The sequence below is a fragment of the Brachyhypopomus gauderio genome, chromosome 12 (assembly GCF_052324685.1).
Source record: "Brachyhypopomus gauderio isolate BG-103 chromosome 12, BGAUD_0.2, whole genome shotgun sequence".
NCBI lineage: Eukaryota > Metazoa > Chordata > Actinopteri > Gymnotiformes > Hypopomidae > Brachyhypopomus > Brachyhypopomus gauderio.
The window spans coordinates 22899637-22919781 of NC_135222.1; the positions used below are offsets into that span (position 1 = coordinate 22899637).

The 20145-nt window shown below is 43.3% G+C and overlaps 1 protein-coding gene across 4 annotated transcripts; it reads left to right on the forward strand.

Annotated features, from left to right (window-relative positions):
• The first annotated feature begins 284 nt into the window (after window positions 1-284).
• On the forward strand, window positions 285-14104 carry hykk.2 (hydroxylysine kinase, tandem duplicate 2). Of its 4 annotated transcripts, none has more exons than XM_077023880.1 (6): window positions 285-419; window positions 1573-1736; window positions 1809-1878; window positions 5700-5842; window positions 5982-6162; window positions 6241-9600. In XM_077023880.1, the coding sequence occupies exons 2-6, from the start codon at window positions 1575-1577 to the stop codon at window positions 6702-6704; spliced, it is 1020 nt and encodes a 339-aa protein (XP_076879995.1). In that variant the 5' UTR covers window positions 285-419; window positions 1573-1574; the 3' UTR covers window positions 6705-9600. The 4 variants fall into 4 exon arrangements, with proteins under 4 accessions (XP_076879995.1, XP_076879996.1, XP_076879993.1 ...); XM_077023881.1 differs by adding an exon at window positions 13965-14104 and having other exon boundaries at window positions 286-419; window positions 1573-1878; window positions 6241-6315; XM_077023878.1 differs by having other exon boundaries at window positions 288-419; window positions 1573-1878.
• The last annotated feature ends 6041 nt before the right edge of the window (window positions 14105-20145 follow it).

A 20145-nucleotide genomic window follows, 5' to 3' on the forward strand; every position in this document is an offset into this window, starting at 1 on the left:
GCATTTAAACAACAAAATACAAAGCACTTCAATATGCATTTGTTAAAAGCTGGTGTACTAGAATTTTTTCAAGCCCCATTCAGCTGGCAGTGGTATAATTCAGTCCTGGAGTAACCCCTGCCGTGCACATTTGCAGCATTCCACTTCTGATTTCCCCTGTTTGACAGTCAAGCCCTATACACGTCAGACAAAAAATTAAAATATTTGTTACAGTGTTTATTAAGCAAATTAAATATATTATTACGGGAGTATTATTAAGCGTGTAATGTAATGACGCAAGCTATAGGGTTATGGTACCGTAAAACAAAGCATATAGGCACATTCCTTTAAAGCGCGGATAGCTTGACCGTAGTGTTAAAGCTGCCAGTATTTCAGTATTCTAACGGTCCAGTATTCAACTACTATAAAGAAAGTCGCAGGTAAGTGATGATATAAAATATGCCTTTTAGTAAACGTTTAAATGTCTGGTGCTTTCCTTCATCGCTATCTAATACTTAGTTCTACCTTGAGAATTGTTTATAAATAGGCTTTCAGTTATTTGGTTGATGACGAGAGTTAGGACGACGGTGAAAACAGTTGAAAATACTGTGTATGATGGCGTTTGCTAACTTCCCTTGTTTGTTTTTTGTAACCAGTGGCCTATTTTAATACGTAGTTTGCTCGTCTACAGCTAGCAATATAACATAATCAGAAACTAACAAGACTGCATTTCTGCAGCTTTGTGCTGATGGACTGGTAGGTAACAAAGTTAGCGTCCTGCTTTACAAACCAGTTTCCTGTAGAAAAAGGAAATACATATATACGTTTTCTTTGATATTTTTAATGTAATACATGGTAATACTTTCCAAAATTAAGGGACGATCCTGGCCAAATGGTGAGAAACTATTTGATTTTTTAATTTACGTTTAGCTCCATTCACTCTCGCTAGCACCTCTAGCGTTTGAAATGGTGTACTCTACAGTTTAGCCAAGTTTTACAGCCTAAAGTGTATTAATTAAACAGTAATGATACCTAGCTCTATAGTTACATCCACGTTCCCATTTATCATTAAACATTTAATTGTTATTTTTGTGTAAATATCATGAACAACCGTTGTTCACTACTTACGGAAAGGGACCACTGCACAGCTGTCTTGCTATGACACATTAACACAGTAGGCTATTTAGTGGGACTGCCAGTATAACTGATATGTTGACACGTTTAACCAACATATATGCAAGCACTTCATGCATATGTGTGTTTCATATGTATAAGTGAACGTTACAGGGCATAAATTGGAACTGAGTAGATTGTCACTGTTTATTGGAGTTTCTGATCAACACGGGACCTTGAACCTGTGGGACTTTGGTCATGATAAAGCCATGTTCTTTTGAATGTCTCGTTCTTTGAAACAGAAATACAGTTATAAATCCTTTTCATATAGACATTGTAATGATAATGATTAACTTTACCACTGATAAACACATGGTTTTGTAAGTTGCAATAGCAGAGGATTTATGTTTTATTATGCACTGGTCCTAGCAACTTTTTAAACAAATACATTGAGTGAAAAAATTGTTTTTTCTTTTGCAGAGATGTCTATGAAAGATTCAAAACCGAATCTCAGTAATTTCCAAATTACAGGGATAGTTGAACGACTTTTTGGCTTTACTCCATCAAGCATCAGACCGTTGCCCAGTTATGATGACCAGAACTTCATTGTGACTACATTAGAGGGAAAAGAGTACGTGCTAAAGGTAATGAACTCCGAGATCAGCTTGGATCTCAGTCTGCTGGAATTGCAGACCGACATCATGAACTTCTTACAGAAAAGAGGTCTTCCTGTTCAGACAGTTCTTCCCACCCTCACAGGACAGCTGATGAGCTTGGAAGAGATTGGTAAGCAAACACTGCCATTAACTCTTGTTCACGGGCAGTCATGGCCTGGTGGTAGGGAACTGGTCTTGTGACTGGAGGGTCGTGGGTTCGATCCCCAGACCTGAGGCTGTGACTTAGGTGCCCCTGAGCAAGGCCCTTAACCCTCAATTGCTCACTTGTATTAAAAAAAGACATAAAAATGTAAGTCGCTCTGGATAAGGGCGTCTGCCAAATGCCGTAAATGTAAATGTTCATTACTAATTTGCAGGATTAAATTGACTGTTTCTAACTGATTAGTTTATGTAATGGGAACCAGAAACTGGCAGATAAGATAATAATAGTAGGTTTTTATTAATCAAGGGATAATGCAGAGCTGTGGTCAGAGAACATACCTAGATCAATAGACAGCAGGCACTTGCACAGAGAGACTGCTAGTGGTGCCAAGCACCTGCCCTGCCCATTTGCCCTAGATGAGAAAACTGCCCTTTCTTCTGCAGCCCAATTTTTCTTCATTCATTAATATTTAAAAATAATATATTTATATTCGAGACATTGATATTCTCTGACCAGTAATTATTTTGTGTAATGCTTCAACTTGTCTTCTCCCCATTATGGAGATTCAGTAAATCACTCTTGATTATTATGCACAACATTGATTTATCTCATTTACAAACGACAGTACGCAGCTTAGGGTAGCAGCTCTCCTTTATCCTGGATTAGGTCATCTATCAGAGCAAATGAAGGAGGTGTATCAGTATCACTCCATGATCCAGAGGTGCCCATCACAGATGAGGTTGGGCAGGCAGAGTGTAGGAGTCACGATCGGGGCAGCAAAAGAAACAGTATTGCCTGAGGAGATGAGTCAAGGATGAGATGACAGCGCCTCCCTTAACATTACAGGAAAGGTATTTAGAGGAAACAGCTGTTGATAAAAGTGAGGATGCAATTGCAAAAATAGCCACCATGTCATATCCTCCAGAACCATCCCATATTGAAGAGTCACATCAGGTGCAATGAGAGCTACATTGCTATGTGCTGCGGTGTGGGTCCCTGTCAGCCAGATATGGTTGTCCACAAAAATGCTGAGGGGTGGAAATGTGTAGCTGGATTATTCCCCCCAGTACTGATTCAATAAATTGTTTCAGTTGTTGCATTTTTCTACCTGAAAATAGATAATAAAGACAGAAAATGCCAGATAGATAGTACAGTCATGGGTCAGCAGAGTAAACAGCAGTGGGCTGAGCACACAACCCTGGGGGGCACCGGTGCTCAGTGTGGTGGTGCTGGAGGTGCTGTTACCAGTCCTGACTGATTGTGGTCTCTCAGTCAGGAAGTCCAGGACCCAGTTGCAGAGGGAGGGGTTCAGGTCCAGCAGTCTCAGGGCTCTGCTCTGTACGCTCCAGGGATGTTTGTGTAAACAAGATCCAGTACGTTAGCCCCCCGGGTCGGAAAGTCCGGAAAGCCTTCAGGTTACTGTGATTGAAGTCTCCAGCAACAATAAACAGTCCATCAGGGTGTGAGTTCTGGAGTGTGCTGATAGTACTATGCAGCTCACTCAGAGCATCGTTGGCCTTTGCGTTTGCGCTAGGTGCTACATACACCGCTACGATGTGTTCAGTTCCCTCGGCAGATAAAACGGTCTGGCTCTAACAAGGTGTCAGGTGTAGTGTGATATAAAGGATATAAAGCATATAAAGGAGAGATTTATTGAAGTTTGCGACATTGATAAGCACTTTGTAACCTCCTTCAACCTCGTGGGGATGCTGTATGCATTTTGCAGCGGCTCCCCAAAGCTCCATGAAGCAGTCACTCAATGCAGAAAGACACATTGTGGAACTTAAGAGGCTTGCAGGGAACAAGCACTGAAGGCTCCTTGATGAGACCTGTGAAAGATTCACCTTAGGGGATGCAAATATTTTCATTTATCCTCTGCAAAGAAACCACCCCGGTATTTGAAGTAACTGCTAATTGATGGTGTACTTCTAACAAAACAAGCATTGAGGACTGAAGATGTTTGCGGAGATATTTCAAGGTGCGTCAGGTAAGGCAGAGACTAGGGATGCAAATGATTAATCGACTTTCGATTAATTGTCGATTAAGACGTTACTCGATCAAAATGTATTAATCACGATTAATCATTAGAGAGCGCTCCTGTATTAACTTGAACAGAGCGTAAGAACGAGAGGTGAACACGTGTCGCGAAAGATCAGAGTGGAAAACAAAATGAAGCAGGCGAAAAGACGTGCGGTGTGGGACCATTTTGAAGCGTGTTCGGGAAACGAGGCAGAAATTGCGTAATCCACAAAATCCCAAGGAGGGAAACTTTATTTTCCACGCAACTCAAACAATAGCACTGTTCTCTTCCCCTCCCCTGGCGCGCTACTGCTACTACTGTAGCCCTTACAACAGATTGTTGGACGGCTCTAACAACAGAACGTTACATTACTGTGACGTGCCATTACACTGACGAGAACTGGCAGCTAAAATCTGCATTGCTGATTACGACGAACATGTCGGATAGACACACCGCTGACAGTTTAACTGACAAGCTCAATGATGTTGTGGAAACTTGGGCACTCTCCGGTCGCGTTACAGCATGTGTTCACTACAAAGCTAGAAACATTGTCCAAACATGGGCTCAATAATATTGTTTGGCTCTCTATTTAATTTCTTATTTTTTTTAAACATTTTTTTAATGTCTAATGTTTCAAATTGAACTGAGCCAGTCCTTAATTTATTCCTTTTTTAAAATGAAAGAATGTATTTTGTTATACCATAAAAATTTCCTCATGCATAATTACTTGAGCAATATATAATATAATACAATATAATTATAATATAATATATACTTTTTGAACAAAGTGTTTTAACTACACTGCTCAAAAAAATAAAGGGAACACTTAAACAACACAATGTAACTCCAAGTCATCCACACTTCGTGTTCAGATAGGAAGCAACACTGATTGTGAATCAATTTCAACTGCTCTTGTGCAAATGGAACAGACAACAGGTAGAAATGAGAGATTTTCAACTGATTTCAAAGATTTTTATTAATTGAGATCTAGGATGTGTTATTTTAGTGTTCCCTTTATTTTTTGAGCAGTATATTTAGCTGATATTTTTAAAAGCCCTATTGAAACACTGAAATTCAGGTGAAAAACGCCGCTTATTGATTAATCGAAAGTCGATCGATAAGATCAGTCAACTAACGATTAATGAATTAATCGATAATTTGCATCCCTAGCAGAGACTCAACAATCCTTTACCTGTACCTGTCTAGTACCTGGTCAAGAAAGGAAATGGAAAGTGCCAGTGCATTCCAAACACAGCACAGCTGCATTGCAAGTGAGTGTAGTGGAGAAGGACTATTCACACTTCCTCTTACAGTTTCACCTTTGACTGACCCTAATAACATCCTACTTAGATGACCTGTGATCCAAAACCCACACACTGGGCCCACAGGAGTGAGGAAACCCTTCTTGTCAGACTCACCAGGGCCTTGGTATGAGGAATTTTGGCTTCCACCAGGACAGAGGGCCCCTGTTTATGGCATTTGCTGTTTAGCTTGTTGCCCTACTAACCATAAAGCATAGCCATTGGAACTTATCGCTATTCTGGAGATTGAGATGGAAGGAGTATCCGGGAATGAGAGGGTGTGCGCTGTGTGGTTGTGGGCGTGCGTGTAAGAGAAGGAGTGCATGTGCGCGCCCTCTGGTGGCGTCCAGGCCAACCCACCGTGACACCCATTCTTAAATTAAAGTATATTAATGATTAAAATGTTGCTGTAGGACAAATGATATTCGAGATAATTGATATTCTCTAACCAGTGCATTTCCTCACAGACTGTGGCTTTGGTGTGAAGAGTTACATGGTGCGACTGATGACCTATCTCCCAGGTACTGTGTTAGGCAAGATGACCTGCACACCACAGATCCTATATGAAACAGGAAAAATAGCTGCCACAGTAGACAACGTTTTACTGCAGGTAAGTGTCTGGTTTTAAAAGGTGAATTTAGTTTTCCCTATCTTGTGGGAGACATTGCTTTGTGATGTTTCTACTATTTTCTTGTTATGTGTTCACTAACAGAATATTGTTTGTTTCATTGTTTGTGAACTTTATGAAGATGGAGCACCCATGCCTTGAGTCTCTTCAGAGGAAAAACTTCATATGGAGTCTAGCGAGTGTTCCTCTTTTAAAACAGTACCTCCCTGTAATTGATGGAGACCCAATGCAGCAGATTGTTAAGGGAGTTATTGAACAGTATCAGATCCAAGTGGAACCAAAACTGAGCTCTTTCCGCAAGTGTAAGAACGTTTCATTGTAACATTTTACAATTGGTTATTTTCCGTGTTTAAGTGGTAATACGACTCTTCCTTCTTCAGGTATTAATCATGGAGATTTCAACGATCACAACATCCTCGTTGAATCAGATGACTCATCAAACTATAAGATCGCAGGTATCCTGGACTTTGGGGATATGAGCAGTGGCTACTTTATATTTGAGCTTGCCATCACTTTAACTTACATGATGATTGAGAATAGCAGTCCTTTAGATGTTGGAGGGCCTGTAATAGCAGGCTGGGAGAGTGTCATTCCTCTGAATGAGGCTGAGAAAGATGCACTGTATGTGCTTGTGTTGAGTCGTTTATGTCAGTCCTTGGTCCTGGGTCGCCATGCTGTCCTCCAGCAGCCAGAAAATGAGGAATATCTCATGCTCACAGCTAAGACAGGTGTACGCATTCTCTTTCTCCTCTGGCAGAAGGGGAAAGAGGAAGTGATGAGAATCTGGCTCCAGAGTGCTGCTGAATATGCAGAAAATTATCAAGGAGCAGGAACAAAAAAATAAGCAAGAGTAATGTAGTGCAGTGTGGCATTAGCCTTCTGTATAAACAATAATACATGGGCAATCATGGTTTCCTAGGCAGGAGTTCCACTAAATGTGGACTGTGGATTACAGAACAAGTCCTGTCTAATGAATAGATCTGTGTTATGAGGAGAGAAAGCTTAAGGCACGGGTCGGTGTAATCTTTGATTTTCATGGATTCTAAATCTAAAGCAATCTAAATCTAAAACAAGATGAAAAGCTGTCAACAGTTACAAGATTATGAAGAAAGTGTATGGTAAATAAGCATAGTACAATTAGACACCTACGGCAGAGGATGTACTCAAACAGACAAAAGACAGATCAGAGACTTAGACACGTACTAACAAGGACAATAAGGATTAACAGGTGTAACAAATAACACATAACCATGATTAACACTAGTCTGGGGAGGATTTTAGGTGGAAGGGGCCATGCTGTGGCAATGCCCTGAGACAGTAATGGTAACTGGAATATGAGCAGGTACATGACAGACAGCAACAAAACAAGGAGCCTGAAGTAGACCTGTGAGGCTGGAAGGGAAAACACCAGTTTTCATGTCGCCAGTTGAGGCCCGGCGAGGCCAGGAGAAGGTGCTCACCTCCAGCTTGCGCAGTGCTGGCACCTCTGGCTCCTTGGGAGACGTCCCGGAGTGTAGACCAGTTGAGACACCTCCGTCACTGACGACCGCTTCCACCTTCCCTGGTCTGGGTGCTGGTGATGTTTCCACCCTTCTGAGGTCCACACTTTTGAGGTGAGGCGGCACCCTTCCTCCTGGGCACTGTTGACAGAGCCTCCTGGGCCTCGCCCACAGTGAAGCGAGCAGACTAGGGTGATTTGAGGGTTTTTGCTGGAGACTTAGGCGCTAGGAATTTGTTGCCGTCACAGTGCCCTGTCTACATGTGCAAGCCAGAACCAGGACCCTCAAAGAGGCTCTTTGACATCCATGGGAGGGTCCACTGAATGGAAAACCTTGTCCAACCTGAGGCTATCAAGGTCATCGTAACATTTGTTGTGAACATAATCCTTGTAACGTCTAGGTAGTACAGGGCTGGTAGGACCCTGCAGAGTCTGACCCTGGACCACAAGCCCTCAGGGTCAAACGCCAACAAAAACAACCACAAACTACAAAACAGGGACTTAAATACACACTAAAAAGACAATAACAGCATACAAGTATAACACATAACTAACAAGGCAGGGGCATGATGATGAAACAGACTCATACACCTGTAGACAAACAGGGAAAGAGTGGATGAGGAAGGGGCTGTGCAGTGACAATATTATTGACTATTTACATATAACTATTTTACTTTCCACTCATTTACACTTTTCATTCTCACTAGATTTATATTTTACTTCAATAATGCCAGGCACAGGGACTGTGAAAATACTATTATTTTCATTAGAACTACTTTAAAATAAAAATTTGAAGACAGGTTGCATTTTGCCCGCAAGCCATTCTTTGGACACTCCCCGTTTAAGGTATGTAAAATGTAATATATTAATCTGACTACAATTTATTATTAAATAATATCATAGTAGCAGCACACAATGTTGCATAATTATTAATGAAGAATGCGTAGAAAACTAGCAAGTTCCTTATGGCTGGAAAAGCCTGCTTTCCCAGGAGTGTACTATTTGGATATAGATTTTTTATGGTTTAACCTAGTAAATTTGCACTCACAGGGAATTTGTTTCAGAAACTTCTTTAACGTAGTTCTTCACTGTAATTAATGTGCATTTATGCACATTTCTCTAATACTGTTTGAAGAGCTGAGGATTTTATTATTTTTTGCATAATAACAGATAATTAGTTACCCATTACAATAACAGAACTGCAGCATTCAAAATACTACCTGAATGTTTCCACATTGATCTATAGATAATGTATGAGTGAAAGTGACAAGAGAAACTAAGAAAGGGAAGGCAAGCCCACTGAAGAGATTTCTCCTAATCTAACTCCTTAGTCCACTCTGTCCTTCGTTTGCTGCCTTTTTACTATCATCCGACAACACTATTCAAGCATGAATGACATTCCAAAGCCCTTGCTGTAGATCCTTTTCGTAAATATATTTAAAGTTCAGCAGAAGTGTTCCAGAGAATATTAGGTACGCAAGCTGAATGTGTATTTTAAATCCAGATATATACCATACTTGTTATGGCCGTCTTAAACTACACTAATTTTTATTTGTTTCAACTTTTATCTATGTAATGTTTAATTTTTACATTCTAAAGTGTTATATATAAATAAGTAAATAATCATTATCGTTGCATTGTAGTGAATGTTCTTCAGTATCTCCACCACTCCAATAAAAATTATGTGAGTGGCGTCAACTGTGTGAAGTATTTCTGTTGCCATTACAGTGTTGATTCAAAAATAAGACCATCCATTCATTTACATCTGTTTGTCCGGGTCCAGGGGCAGTAGCGTAAGCAAGGAGGCCCAGGTTTCCTTCTCCCCAGCTACCTCTGACAGCTTTTCTGTGGGGATTCCGAGGCGTTCCCAGGACAGCTGAGAGATATAATCGTGTCCTAGGTCTTCCCTAGTGTCAATGCCTAGAATGCCTGACCAGGGAGGCACCCAGGGGGCATCTGGACCAGATGCCTTAACCACCTCAACTGGCTCCTCTCTAGATGGAGGAACAGCAGCTCTATTCCAAACTCCTCACCCTACCTCTAAGGTAGAACCTGGACATCCTGCGGAGGAAACTCATTTCACGATCTCATTCTCATTTGCGATATTGAGATTAGGGATGACCTACAATAGTTGCTGATTTGACTATAGTCGACTATACCCCCTAGTCGACTATGAACGTCATAGTCGAATGTACCATTCTAACTGCATGGGGGTGCCCCAAGGATGCAGCTAAGCATTAGTTGTTACATTTTGTTACATGTTACTTTATTTTCATTATATATAGCCTTTTGTCAAATAAAATCATCCTAATTTCTGTTAATAAATATTTTTAAATGATGTTTGCGCATTAACAATAGGCATCTTCCTTACTATACATTAATAAATCACACCCTGCTGTTGCACAATCCAAACGAGCGGAGCTGAACACGCTACAGAATACGCGCAGCATCTGCCGAGATTATAATGGCTACTAAAAAACTTCAAAAGTATTTTGAAAAACAAAGATGAATCTAACAAAGTAAAGTGCAAGCTATGTCATCAATGTCTTTCATTTCACACGACAACAACTAACATGGCATACCATTTAAAACGCGTAAGGCGAAAAAAACGTTTGTCTTTTAAACCCCGTTACTTGAACCTTTCCTTGTATTTTTTTGCTGTTGTGTGGCAATTTTTTTATATTTTCAAGCAGGCATTTTTATTTAAATATTTCTGACATTTTGCACAGTGCCTGTCTTGACAGTTCGATATGCGCAATGCACACTGACGGTTAATGTTCTCTAACGTTTCATAAAAAAATAAATAAGTAAATAAATAAAAGCTGAATAAAGCCAACCTACCGTGTTTATTCATTTATCTGAGTGTTTTAGGTTTTTACTTTGAAGAGGAAAAAAGTTCTGAATGAGAACGGGATCCCGTTTAAGGTGCTCTAAATAAAAAATAAATAAACCCGATTCGACTATTAGTCGACTAAAGGGAATTAATCAGATTCGACTATGAAAATCCTTAGTTGAATACACCCCTAATTGAGATACTTGAACTCCTCCACTGGAGGCAAGGACTTACTCCCGACCCAGAGAGGGCACTTCACCCTTGTCTGACTGAGTACCATGGTCTCAATTTTCGAGGTGCTGATTCTCATCTCATATACTTTTATTATGCTCTCTTCGGCAGCTGTCTAGTGTGTACAATGGTGCCTTAGTCTTCTCTGGCACAATGATGGGCAACACCCACCAACATTCCTTATTATTCAGACAAAGAGTTCTAATGTTGGACATAGTGAGTTTCAAATTGGGTGTGCAAGAGTGAAAACATTAGAATATATATATTTATATGTCTGTAAGTGTAAAAGGCTGCTGGGAGCAAAAACCACATTATGCTACGCATAATAATTCACAAAACTCAGTCCACGATGGCTTGAGTTTTGCCAAACAGAGTCAATCACGTGTACTCTGGAGAGCGTAGCTTATCTTAACTTAGCCCAGTGGTTCCCAAACGTTTTCTACCGTGCCCCCCTTTAGTAGATGAGAATATTTTTACACCCCCCCTACACACACCCCCCATATTGACATGTTTTACTTCCAAGCTCCACGCCCCCCCTGCAATAGCCCCCCACTTTGGGAACCACTGCCTTAGCCTATCTTAGGCTAGCATGTTTACAACCCAACTGGCTTGTTGTTGCAGCTACAATCTTTATGACAACTAAAATAGACTATATTAGCCCATATTGTTAATGTCAAAGTACATCACCTAATCCCTCCCTTTGGGTGTGTGTATGTGTGGTCTTCGTCCGTTTATTTCTATATACATTTATTGAAATATATATGCGACATAAAAGCATATAAAATAGTGCTATAAAAAAGCACTTTGCACAGCTGATGAAGGACTTCTGTACTGTTTCTCTGGAAACTGTGTACTTTACTACAATTTTTATATCTCTACTTATCTAAGTACACTGCAGTTACTTACCTCAAATCTTCTTCATATATGGGTATGGAAAGTATTCAGACCCCTTTAAATTTTTCACTCTGTTTCAGCCATTTGCTAAAATTAATAAAGTTCATTTTATTTCTCATTAATGTACTCATCTACTCAAAGAATTCCTGCACAGTAATGTAGAACCTTTGCTTACTATAATTAACTATTCTCAGAGTCTAGGCTACATCCCCAAAATCTCTTAATATTGCAGTCATCAAGCCACTAATTAAAAAACCTGGTCTTAATCGCCAAGAACTATCCATCTATAGGCCAATCTCTAATCTGTCGTTCATTTGCAAAATTCTAGAGAAAATAGTTTCTTTGCAACTCTCTTCTTTCTTACAGACAGAACATGTCCTAGAGTTATTTCAGAGTTATTCGGTGACGCCTTCCGGGTCGCGGGAACAGGCGGCGCGGGCGCAGGAGACTCCGTGGCCGCAGGCTGCGGCTCTGGGGAACACCGGATTGCCCCTGCGCCACCCCTCAGTCCCCTCATCCTCGCCTCATTGCCCATGGGGTTGGACAGAGGAGACGTGAGGACCTGACGCATAGGTTCCCAGCGCCCCCCCAAAAAAGTCTTGGGATGGTCCGCCGCACTGATGGTGTAGACTCCTCCAGGAGGGGGTGTACTCTCGCAGTCAATCTCCGACGTGCTGTAAGGCCGGGGGGCATCACCGGAAAACCTTGCCTGCAAAAGCCCAAAAAAACCCTCCACCGTCCAGGCTACCTCAGACCTGTGGGTAAGGACAATGTTCGCCCATTCCAGCGCCTTACCCACTAGTCTCGTCCTCATGAACAGAACAAGGACCATGTCTGGCGGCTGAGGGCACATTAAAAACTGGAAATAGGCCTTGCACTGCAACACAAAGCCATTGGCTGAATCCTCCTTGCCGTCAAATATGTCTGGGCAGTGAGTCAGTGAGGGCAGCACTATCGGTCTACCCGTAGTGTCCAGGGCAAGACATGACTGTAAGCAGTCCAATTGTGCCATGTAGTCCTCCACTTCTTTGGGAGGGGGTAGGCTAGGCACTGGCCTAACTCCAGCATCTGCTGCGTCCATTGCGACGGTGGGTTAATCTGTAACAAACTGGCGGGGCAGGTAGGACGCAGATGCAGATATAAGGAGGTTTAATATAAAGGACTAACACAAAGGCTTCCAACTCATACAAAGACCACAGAATGATATAACAGTTAACACAAAAAGACACAGAGAGCAGGAACAAACTGAACAAAAACCACTACTAATGACTAGCACGATAAACTGGCAACTTACAACTGACGACATACAATAACCCACAACCACAGAGACCAAACACAGGACTTAAATACATCAACTAAACAAGGGACACAACAAGACACACCTGAAAGTGAGAACGAGGGGCAGAGAACATGGCAAGGGTGTGAAAACGGAGACAACTAGGGATGTCAAAATAAAAGACACTCAAACACACAGGGAACAAAACAAAAGACAAGACTGACAGAGGGGAGGCAGGACCACATGACATATTTGTGCTTCTTGGTTAACGTTTAACTTGCAAAACACTAGGTAATAGCATTAATTCCTATAGTTTAGTAGTAGTCTGACTCAAGGGTATCTTGAATTCTGGCCTATCTGTACTATCTGAATTCTGTGATCAGACGCAAAGCACTTCGTAAGTTGCTCTGGATAAGAGCGTCTGCTAAGTGCCATAAATGGAAATGTAAATGAATAGTTCTTTGTGCTATTCGGTATATAAATAAACGATTGAAGCCTGTTTTTGTCTTAGCATACATTGTATTATCGCAAAGCATACTAAAGGTGAGAGTGTTTTCAATATACGTAACAGTGTGTAGTTCGTTTGACAAAGGTCTGGCCATATGAATTAAGTGTCTGCAAAAAAGCACTTTTTTTGGTGCAAAAGTTTGATTTTGATGATGCTTTTTGTAGTTTTGGTTGCAGTGCTTTTTTGCAGGATATTTAAGGTATTTTGCAGTTTGGGTGTGTGGTTTTGTGAATGGTGTTAAGTATGTTGATAAAAACCCACCTAGTTTACAAAATTGTGTTTTAGCAAACACAAAAAAACCTGTAATGCCATTTACTGTAACTATTGATATGGTACTACACTATAGTAGTACATTGATATACACAGTTCAGTGATTTCCAGAAGATAGGTATTCTTATATATTCTCATTTCGAAATGTCCAGTTGATGCTACCGTGTAGTGGGACAGATTAGGCTGGACCCTTTGCCTCTAGAAAACTCAACCTATGGTTGACCATATGATCAACCAAAGTGGCTCTGATCTCATCTGCTATGGTTGTTCATTCTCTTCATTTTTCTTGTCCCCTTCCTTGTGGTCTTTGTGCAGTGTTGGACTTCATTGATGTGCAAACCAAAATATCTAACTTGTGGCCTCTTTATATAGCTCAGACTGTGATTAATAAAGATTAGTTTAAAAAATAGTGTCAGGAATGTCACCTGATTGTGCCTAGTCTCAGCTGTTGCCTATCACCACGCCCACATTCCTGGCATATTTAATCACTTCCGTCCCGCTTCCTAGACGCGAAGTATTGCCAACTATGTTGACTACCGAGCGTTATATTCTGGCTGTTCTCCTTCTGTGTACCGACCTCTGCTTGTTCCCTAGACCTCCTCTCCTGCCTGATCCACGGATAGCTCCCGGACTCTGCTTACCCCCTACGACCTCGGACCGGAACGACTACCGCAACCCAGCGACACGCGCTTACACTTACACCGTTCAAAATAAAACATTGAGCTTTTGCACCAGGATCCCTCTCCGTGTCTTCCATACGTTACAAATAGTTTTTACTTGTGGATTTGGATAATTGATATGTGGGTGTGGCTATTGCATGGCAGTGTTTTTTAAAAGAAACAGTTTTCAGTTTTGAATATTGTGTCTAATGTAGGGAACTGTCTTTAATGTTTGGCAAAAAGTGTGTTTTAAATTGCTGAATAATGCAGAGAATGACAGCCAGGCCACTGGCTTTTGTGTAGTGTTAGAGAATAGGCTCACTTTACAGAGGTTATGGGGAGTTTATGGGTCACCATCTGCATTTTAATGACAAGACAGATGGGAATGCATCATTAAGCGGCATTTGTTCAATGCATAAATGGATCGGTGTCTGCTACCCACTAGTTACCCAGACGTGTTCATAATCTACAAACCCACATATAAGCAAGAATACATGTAATGTCAATTCAAGTAAATTATTCAGTTTCATACTATAGCCAAATTCATGTGAATTTTGGCTGTTTATAAAAACCAGTACTAGATGGTGATGAGTGATGGCATGCTGGGTGAAGACATATCCCACTTGTTTTATCAGAGGTGGGACCAAGTCAGTGTTTTGCAAGTCTCAAGTAAGTCCAAGTCTTTATACCTCAAGTCCCGAGTCAAGTCTCAAGCAAAGACACTCAAGTCAAGTCAAGTCTCGAGTCAAGACAGGCAACAGTCAAGTCAAGTCCCAAGTCTGAAACTTGGAATTTCAAGTCCTTTCGAGTCTTTTTTTTTTATTTAACCAATGTTGCAGGTATATTTTAAATGTAAATATGCGTTCTTTTTTAAATCTGTATTCTCCTCAAATCTTGATAAAACATGTGCAACTGAAAACACGAAGTATAAAAAAAAATTAAAATTACACCTCTTTATTGCACAGTTCAATTTGTTAAACTTAGCTGCAAAAATATTCATACTTTAAACTACAATTTACCAGAAATAAATATTCTGTGAAAAAGTCATAAGTAGAACTCCATGTTCAAATAAAAAGTGCTGATATTTTCACAGTACAATACAAAGAACCAGCATTTTCCCTCTCTTCTCTTATCTGGTTTCTTGGAGAACATGTGTGTCCATGTGTGAGTGACACAAGACAAACAAATATAAGAACTGAACAATTAACAGGAATCTGCAACTTTTGACATTTCAGTAAACTATTCTGCATTGCATTTGCTGGCCAAAAGTCTGTATGTCATTTGTGCATGATGAATGATGTCCCCATAGCTGAAAACTCGCTCCACTTTTGTCAATATATTTTTTTCTCGACGTAGATGTCTTCAAATACACAATCCATGCTGAGATAGAACTGGATATGATGGTGACAGAGAGAGGCTCTCTTCCCCGAGTTCAGATACAGAACCCAGGGTTGCCAACTCTCACGCATTAAGCGTGAGACACACGCATTTGACCGTCTTCACACGCTCTCACGCCACACATCCGATTTCTCACGCCGGAAAAAAAATCTAGTTTATTTACCTCTGATCCACATCTATGATTCTATGAGTTACTAGTTCGCTCTGGCACCAACCACTGGCGATCGATCGACCGCGATATAATACTTAATTTGTGTCCATTTTACACCCCGCCCGGTAAAAATTTACGTTCGCCAACCCCCCATTTGATTGGTTGTGCTGCAGCTCACGCACACACACACGTACAGAGTGTGGAAAAGCAGAGGACTGGTCTGCGTCAGAAGGACGGAAATGAAATTAATGGGGCACACTTTATAAATATTAATATGCGTTTTAAAATTTAGATTTGGGGTAAAAAAAAAATCAAGTCTTTGCAAGTAAACAGGTTCAAGTCCAATTCAAGTCCCAAGTTATTGGTGTAAAAGTCCAAGTCAAGTCTAAGTCTCTGAATATTTTTTCAAGTCAAGTCAAAAGTCTTAATATTAATGACTCGAGTCTGACTCGAGTCCAAGTCATGTGACTCGAGTCCCCACCTCTGTGTTTTATTGTGACTATGGTCAAAGAACTGATTTAAAAATAAGAAAACATACTTTAAAATAACAAATAAAAAAATAGAAGATCACAAGAATACACATATATAAAATACATATGTATACATACAATTGCAATTCAGGTAATCCACTTCACAAAACTGATATAGATCTTTCACAGTTGTTTTTCACAATTTCTTTTGATCATATTTCACTGTTCAAAACTCCAGCATACAGACCGCTTATCAACACAGTCAAACCTAATACTGGAACCTAATACTGGAACCATACGAATATGTTTGAGTGGCACAGATTGGTTGGTGTTTGAGGATGATAGAATTGACACGTACACCTCCTCTGTGTTAGTTGACATTACATATGTCACGTCCAGCCCCTCCCTCCTACCTGGTCCCGCCTAGCTCCCCGCTCCCATTTGTTCCTCCCTCTGTCTGTCACGCCCCCGTCGTCAGTCTCGTACACCTGAGTCTTGTTCCACCGTCGTGTTTCCGTGTATAAAAACACCCTCGTGTTTTACCCTGGTGTCGGTCATTCCTTGTACGTAAGTCCTTCACTGCTCCTCTTGTTTCCCTTATAGATCTGTCCCTGTCGTTACCCGCGTTCTCTCTTAGTTCTATTCCCTTGTCTTCGTATGTTGGTTACGTTTCCCCTTGTTTTACGCTGGTGTTTCCTTTGTGTATGCTCCCCGTCATTGATAGGTTTTCTGGTTTGTAATCTTGTTGTCTGTTTTGTTAGCTTATGCTGTTGTGTTACCTCTTCCTAGTCACCCTGTATAATTGCTCCTCTTGTAGTATGTTCTCCCCGTATATATATCTGGTGTCTTAGGTTGTACATTAACGTTTCCCTGTTGTTTAGCTTATTCGTTTTGTTGGTATTCTCTCCCTATTGTTTAGTATAGTTCCCTCAGCCTTCTGTGTCATAGTCGTGGTTTGCTCTCCTTCGTTCAGTGTTTGTTACTCTCTTCATTAAAACCCCCGAAATCTGCTTTTGCGTCACACCTGTCCCTCGCAAACGTTAAAAAATGACCAACCAGATCATGACGCAGCAGGTAGAGAGTGCGAATAGCAATCCAGACCTACGAGGTAATAACGAGTGGTTCCGGGGTGAACTAGACAACCTAAAGTTGTTCCTCGAGAGGGACGCTAGAGGCAACCCCGTTTCTCTGCCCTCACTAGTTTGCTGTCCTGAGAGTTACAGTGGAGAGACGAAGTCTGCCGACTGTTATGCTATGCAATGCGAGATATATATCAAGCAGCTTACCTGCCCCACATCCCCAGAGAACGTGTTGGTAATGTTTATGCGGTCTCTGCTCACCGACAAAGCGCTCGAGTGGGCAGACATTATCTTGTCTACCCGTATGAAGGAGGCCTGGACTGTGGAAGGATTTATTAAGCTGATGCGCACCAGGTTCGCTGGTGTTTCCCACCGGTCCTCTTCCCGTTCCACCAGGGAGCACTATGGGGGGTTATTCCCCAAGGAAGACCTTGGGGGTGGCTGTCCCCCGATGCACCGCCCCCTCATAGCTCCGCTATCCGACCCCATAATCCGAGTGAAGAAGATTCCAGGCCGGAGGGCCAGTGCCAGCGACACTCAGGTCCCCACGCCACAACAGAGCGGCCCCGCGGTCACGCCCCACGAGGACGTCTGCGGTCTGGCAGCCATGGCTCCTGACGACATCTGCAGCCGAGAGGCTCCGCCCCCCGATGACGTCGGCCCGGAGACTCCGCCTCCCGATGATGTCGGCCCGGGGACTCCGCCTCCCGATAGCGTCGGCCCGGTGGCCACGCCCCCCGATAGCGTCGCTCCGGCTGCCACGCCCCCCGAAGACGTCGGCCCGGCGGACACGCCCCCCGATGACGTCGGCCCGGCGGACACGCCCCCCGATGACGTCGGCCCGGCGGACACGCCCCCCGATGACGTCGGCCCGGCGGACACGCCCCCCCGATGACGTCGGCCTGGCGGTCACGCCCCCCCGATGACGTCGGCCTGGCGGTCACGCCCCCCCGATGACGTCGGCCTGGCGGTCACGCCCCCCCGATGACGTCGGCCTGGCGGTCACGCCCCCCCGATGACGTCGGCTCGGCGGTCACGCCCCCCCGATGACGTCTGCACGGCGACCTCGCCCCCTGATGACGTCTGCACGGCGACGCCGCCTGTTCCCGCTGCCCGCCAGCGGCCCCCGCCTGTTCCCGCTGCCTGCCAGTGGCCCCCGCCTGTTCCCGCTGCCCGCCTGCGAACCCCGCCTGTTCCTGCGGCCCCTCCACCGGCCTCCCCGGTCTCCGCTGTCCCTCAGCCAGACCTGCCTGTACCCATGGACCCCTCCCCGGCTCCTCCTCCGGCTCTGCCGGTTCCCCAGGACACTCCTCAGCCCACGCCAGCCCCCACAGTGACTGCCTTGCCCGCCTGTGGGCCTGGGGCTGGTTCCATGCTGAACCGTCCGGACACTGACACTCATGTTAACCCTGTTTTATGCTCGCCTGTGTTCCCTCTTTTGCCCTGTCCCCTCCCTGGTTTCCTGTTGGTCCCTGTTCCTGTGTGCGTCTCTGTCCGCGTCCACGTACCTGTCCCTGTGTCCATCCGTGGTAGTGTCCTCCATGTCCCTGTTCCCGTCTCTGTTCCCCAAATCATCACCCACTTTGTTCCCGTCCCCGTCTCCGTCGTCATCCGTCTGTTTACCTCAGTGTCCCAGTCGTCCCGAGCTTCCGGTCCTGTTCCCTTGTCCCCATCTTGTCCGGCCCCCTCAGTTCCGCCTCCTGTGTCACCCCCCTGTCCTATCCCATTTGGCCCCGTTCCCGCGTCACCGCCCGTTCCTTGTCCCAGGCCCCCCATACGTCCGGAGTCCGGGCCGTTGTCTCCATCCTGCCCCGTGTCTGTTGTCCCTGCCCCGGCCTCGCCCGCTCGTTTCCCTCTGTGTCATGGTATCTCTGTCCCCAGCGTCTGTCCGGCCCTCCCTGGTTGGCGTGCCCTGGAGTTGCACGCCTTGAGGGGGGGTTATGTCACGTCCAGCCCCTCCCTCCTACCTGGTCCCGCCTAGCTCCCCGCTCCCATTCGTTCCTCCCTCTGTCGGTCACGCCCCCGTCATCAGTCTCGTACACCTGAGTCTTGTTCCACCGTCATGTTTCCGTGTATAAAAACACCCTCGTGTTTTACCCCGGTGTCGGTCATTCCTTGTACGTAAGTTCTTCGCTGCTCCTCTTGTTTCCCTTATAGATCTGTCCCTTTCATTACCCGCATTCTCTCTTAGTTCTATTCCCTTGTCTTTGTATGTTGGTTATGTTTCCCCTTGTTTTACGCTGGTGTTTCCTTTGTGTATGCTCCCCGTCATTGATAGGTTTTCTGTTTTGTAATCTTGTTGTCTGTTTTGTTAGCTTATGCTGTTGTGTTACCTCTTCCTAGTCACCCTGTATAATTGCTCCTCTTGTAGTATGTTCTCCCCATATATATATCTGGTGTCTTAGGTTGTATGGGTTATTACATTAACGTTTCCCGGTTGTTTAGCTTATTCGTTTTGTTGGTATTCTCTCCCTATTGTTTAGTATAGTTCCCTCTGCCTTCTGTGTCATAGTCGTGGTTTGCTCTCCTTCGTTCAGTGTTTGTTACTGTCTTCATTAAAACCCCCGAAATCTGCTTTTGCGTCGCACCTGTCCCTCGCAAACGTTACAACATACATTGTCACATTGTCACCACCAGGACAAGGATCCACGTGTTTCCTAACAACAAGCCATGGATGATCATGAAAGTTCAGCAAAGGAAAGGAGGCAAAGGAAAATCTGAAGGAGGGCATCAAAGTCAAGAAAAATTCAAAAGCCATACTGAACTTTGAACAAATTCCTTTCAATTCCAAGCATATGCACTGTGAGAGACAATTATGCCAGTTTCTTCTGATGCATATTACAATCATGGTATACAATATGCCTTTGTGCAGTACAACTGCATGCAATACTACTAATCCTTATTTATACTTTTAGCACCTGATCTATTTTATCAATTTTTTCATGAGAATGAAAATGTTTTCTATGACTGCAGAAAACACTTACAGTTCTTAATTATATAATGCATGAAGCTCTGTGT